Raw genomic sequence first — 5,500 nt, forward strand, 5'->3', positions numbered from 1 at the left:
TGATATGTATATGGAAAAAAGTCAAGGGAGAAAGTGCTAAAATAATTTTAGAAAAAAAAAATCAGTACCGGTTTCAACTGATAAGCATGGAAAACAATTAAGTCGAGTGTCCATGGTGCTTGCATTAGAAACTATAGTACATATCAGAGTTCTCCTTCAAACAGGGACAACGTTTCACAGTGAAAAGTAACTTCACATGTGCTTCGGAGAACCTGAATTGTGGGATATGCGTCAATTTAATTGAGGGATCAGTGTTCTCCTTCAAGCAGGGACCACGTTTTCAAGTGAAAAGCAGCTTCACATGTGCTTCGAAGAACCTGATATACGCACTAACAAAAAACAGTCTACGTCAAAGGATGGTTCTGCACAGATTCCAGATCAAAATTTTAAAAAAAAACCAGAAAAATAGCATTCAGCCAACACATAGACATTTGCGCCATAACAAAAATCCAAGCTTCAGAATGTTTACCCTCTATCAATTCAGGGACGATAAACCTGTAGCCAACGAATTAGTAAAGAGACTATCTTTATTACAAACGCATCTACAACAAATAACGTATCTACCACGACCTTAGAATAACACACACACAAATATTTAAAATGATGCATTCAAAAGAGAAACCCAAGAATTCATTAAAAAACAGTTGCAATCCACAACGATCGACTTTTAAGTCACTCGACCATCCTACTACTATCATAACATCCCGCATTCTCTTATTATTCTTTCTCTTCTTCTCTTTCTCTTTTTTCTTCTTCATCTTCTTTTTTTTCTTCTCCTTCTCCACCCCCTTCCTTACTTTACTACTACTGCTGTTTAGAATAACACCTACGCAAATATAAACAATACATTCAAAAGAGTTATCTCAAGAATTCAATCATTACTACCATCCACAACAGATCACTTACAGGGCACTTGACCATTTAACATCCTACTACTATCGTAGCATTCCCGCATTAATTTATTATTATTATTATTATTATTATTATTATTATTATTATTATTCTCTGCCAAGAATTCACAATGACCGCAAACCCACAAGAGCAAGCAAGAGAGACAGAGACAGGCAGAAACAAGGAAAATGCCCCTTGTATTTGAATACTATGCAAATATTCTATTAAAATACTTTTCATATAATTTTCCCAAAACTTAATTGTTTTCCATACTTACAGTTGAAAAGTCTCAATGACCGAAACCGGTACTGAAATTTTTTCTATAAAATTATTTTAGTATTTTCTACCTTGAATTTTTTCCATATATATATATATATATATATATATATATATTAGATAGATACATGTGGGTGTGAATAAATTATATCTAGATGTAGCTTTTACGGTGTGTGCTCAATACCCTCAAGACCCTTCATATAGCACCCCATACATCTGGGCAATATTTTAATATGAATTGCCAGTAATTATTCAATCTCCCATCAATTCATCTATCCAACTCCTTTTGTATTTCAAAGTTAAAAGGAAATCCTTATATATGATTCGTTACGGTTCTAGTGAACAACAAGCTCATTATACATCCTCTGGAGTTGAATGTCCCCCTAGATTTCAGCACCTCTGGACGTTACAATACATCTGAAAATGTTAGCCTAAATACCAGCAAAGTCGGTCTCCTGAACGAATAAATTTAATAAAATTAAAAACGTGGATTCTCATTTACTCATCTGTTTATTTTATATTTATTCAGTCATCTCGCAGGAAACTTTCTAAACTACACACTTTCAGCTGATACCTTTAAGATGTATGATCTAACCATACTGTAAGTATTGTTAAATATTTTACATTTGTGCTTTTTTTAAATATTATAGCTGTACTGTGAATTCCATTATATTCTGTTAAATGACTCGTAAAATTTAAGCCAACAGCATTTTAAATTTAAATTGTAAGATGACATTGAATTATTCGGTAATTTCAACAATTTTCCATTAAATTAGTAAATGATGCATAACGCTTGTCGAAATGAATTGTGTTGTAGTACAGGAAATTATTTCAGAAATATTGTGATATTGTTCTAGATTTCGAAATGATGAAAAAATATTTTCAATTATGATTATATATATATAAATGCACTATTACACACACACATACACACATATGTGTGTGTATATGTATATACCACTGTTAGATTGAGGTAACTATGACCAAAATTGAGAAAAATAAGCTAAGGTATAAAGATTCTTTTTCTTGAGCAATCAACCAGATCAAAAAAAAACAAACAACAAGGTTAACCTTCTGCACTTTGCTAAAGAACTAGAATTGTTTCATGTTTCGTTCCTCACAAAAATTAAATTAATTCAACATTCTGCAATCTTGAATTATTTTTGTGACGCACATATTCAACATTTCCGTCATTTCAGTAATTTTCTAAGATAGATATATGTAATGTACATTATTGCAATGAACCGTACTATTTATTTAAGACACTTCTTAATGGACATCCTAATCGGGCTTTGATTCTCTTTTAAGCAATAATTAACTACTCTACAATGTCATTGAGAAAATTATAATTATGTATCTTTATTTTACTTACGACAGGGACATAAGTAATAATTCCTTATCTACGATTCCTCCAGATTGTTTTGCTGGTCTATGGAGATTACAGTCTCTGTGAGTAATGAATATTTTCTTTTTTCCTCGTTAACAAATGAAAACGATATGTTGAAAGATATGTGATATGTGATGAGGATATTCCTTAGTCTGATCTAAATGAAATTGCATCTGAAATATACACATAATTTTTTTTCATGTGTGTATGTACATATGTGTTTGTGTGTGAGTCTCTGTGTGTGTGCGTGAGTGTGTTATATTTTATGTTTTAGTGAGAAGAAATACAACATTTTTTTAAGGTTTTAGAGGCACGTAGAGAAATTGAGGACGAAACCAGAACAAATAGTTTACCTTTATACTGGATACTTGCTTCAAATTCTTTCGATATTGCGGATTTTGCTACAGGCATACGTAATGGTGTAAAACCGAGTGATGGCGTCAATCCACCTTCAAAGAGCAGGTACAATCTATTAAAAACGCTTGCCTACAACTTCCGTCTAAATGTACTTACTAAAAATATCGAGCGGGATTTGAATTTGCACAACTATACCTACAGCACACAAACTACAACCTGCTATCCTTACAACAAAACAGAGCTGGATAGATGGCAGTTTTATAATCATTCTACAGCTAAACTCTATATACACACGCTGTATATATAAAAAAAGAAAAAGTTTGGAGGCAGTTTCCAGTCTACATTGACACGAGAAATGTGAGCAACTACTTCATCAATTTTCATTCTCTCCACACCTTGTTGACATAAGACTGAAAACACTCCATGAAATTTTACATGAAAATATTGAACTATAAATGTACTTTTAGCAGAAATATATTTTTGAAAATGGTTTGGTTTCTATGGCTTCACCATTTGTCATTTTAAATCACTTCCTCTAGACTCGGAAATTACAATCATGATGAAGATTTAATTTAAATTTTTGTTTTCATTTTATAATTAATGCTTTCGTTTTGGTTATAGTATTCCTTTTCATAATGTGAAAACGAATGTTAAAATTCATCAATTTACGAGAATTGCTGTAAATGAAATGCCTTAATGTACTCAACGATGTATTGCAATGATTTTCTAAAGAAAAAATACAAATATATGTATGTTAAATACAAACATATGTATGTTTGTATGTATGTATTATGTATGTATGTATGTATGTGTGTATGTACAGACATACAGTGAAACAGGCAGACAGACAGATAGATTGACGTGTGTGCAAGTGTGCCTTATACTTTTCTTGTCATCATCATCATTATCATCATCATCATCACCATGATCATGATCATCATTATTACTATTATGGAAAGCGTTTCTTCAGCAGTTTTTTTCCACCTTTCTACTATACAACCCGGAGCATTTTCGTGTTGCTAAGGTGCGCGCGCTATCATATTCATTTTTAATCAGGACTGGTGTTGCACACACTCGTTTTCCTCTTTGTACATTACACCAATTTGTTTTGTGAAGGAATTTAGTTTCTTGTATCTTATTGCATTTGTGAATGGCGTGATGTGCATGGGCATAAATCTATAGTGTATGTTGCACGAGATGTGTTACATTAGGTTGTGAGTTGCTTTGTAAAGGGTATGCGCTTATGAAGATTGTTAAATTTGAGGTTTTGTTTTGAATTGGTTGTATCATGTACAAGACGTGGGATACCCCTACCAGAGCTATGTTGAGGACAGCATGAAGTGTTCGAGTTTTTTTTTCGCTTATTCGGCATCTGGTTATTATTCTACCAGTTTTGTTTAACTAGGTATAAAGTTATATCACGTAACTTTAAGTATCTAATACAGTGATTCTCAACAGGGGCCCATATGGCCTCTGAGGGTTCATATAAGATTTGGGGTGGGGGTCGACTCAACAACATACTAAATTGGGCATTCGAAATAGTATTTTAAGAGTACCAGATGGAACGTTGCTTTAGATGTATTGGTATGTATTGCAAGAAACATCTAGGTTTACGTCTCAAATATTTTACGACGTTCAAGCTGCATAAGTTAATGTGCGAAAAACAAAATAGGAATTTTGAAATAAGTCTCTATAAAGCTAGATTTTAAATACTGAATGGCTATGGGGTTCATCAAAATAAAATAGTAATTATAAGGTGTCCATAGATAGAAAATAGTTGAAATTCTAAATAATTTAGATTTTAATACTCTTCGTTTGGTTTATACAAGGAAGAAGCTTTCCATAGATTCGAAAATTCACCTCTCTCCAACATTTAAAATTCTGACGGAGTTACTAGTGCTCTTCTAACTGGGATAATGATTTTACGGCAATTTTAGTTTCTCTATTGTCTGTGTTTTGGGTCGTATTATTTTCCTATTTCGTCACATACTTCTCTCTATTACTGTTGTATCAAACGTGCAACCAACATCGATTAAACAATACACTCTATTCGCTATGTTGGGCATGGCAATATATGAGCGTGAATGTTCCATTTGTCGATTTATTTTTAATTTTCATATCTCATAGATTTTTACATTGTCATTTGTTGTTTTCAAAGACACGTTACGCTTTATAAGAGTTATATCATTTTCCCTCAATTTCAAATTTAAATATTTCCAGAATACCAAATCGTAAAATGGTAGCAAATTTTGTCTCCAGTTCTTACAAACCATCTGAGTAAGCATCTTACTAACAGAGAACACATGCGCAACGTTCTATTCTCTATAAGCACGTTATATACATACAGATGCGGTATCTTTCGTATATATATATATATATATATATATATATATAAGCAATGTTAATTCTCTATATGAAGTATTAACAGTAACTGCACGATAAAGTGTAGTATATTGCCACTTAAGTGTGGCTGACCCCTAGGGGTGGATGTTACTGTTGCTTTTAGCCCCAGGAGGACATCTCCTCCAGCTGGCTTATCGACACACGACTGTGTCCTGTTTGCCAAGGGAGTTATCCCTCTCACCTCGA

General features: G+C 32.8%; 1 protein-coding gene across 1 annotated transcript in view; it reads left to right on the forward strand.

Moving 5' to 3' along the window:
- LOC106868530 (G-protein coupled receptor GRL101) overlaps nucleotides 1-5,500 on the forward strand; it is a 148,090-nt gene that overhangs the window by 46,807 nt on the left and 95,783 nt on the right. The window contains exons 5-6 of the mRNA XM_052966806.1: nucleotides 1,697-1,768; nucleotides 2,545-2,616. Of these exons, the coding sequence (XP_052822766.1) occupies nucleotides 1,697-1,768; nucleotides 2,545-2,616 (144 nt within the window). The remainder of the gene's footprint in view (nucleotides 1-1,696; nucleotides 1,769-2,544; nucleotides 2,617-5,500) is intronic.

The sequence above is a fragment of the Octopus bimaculoides genome, chromosome 3 (genome assembly GCF_001194135.2).
Source record: "Octopus bimaculoides isolate UCB-OBI-ISO-001 chromosome 3, ASM119413v2, whole genome shotgun sequence".
NCBI lineage: Eukaryota > Metazoa > Mollusca > Cephalopoda > Octopoda > Octopodidae > Octopus > Octopus bimaculoides.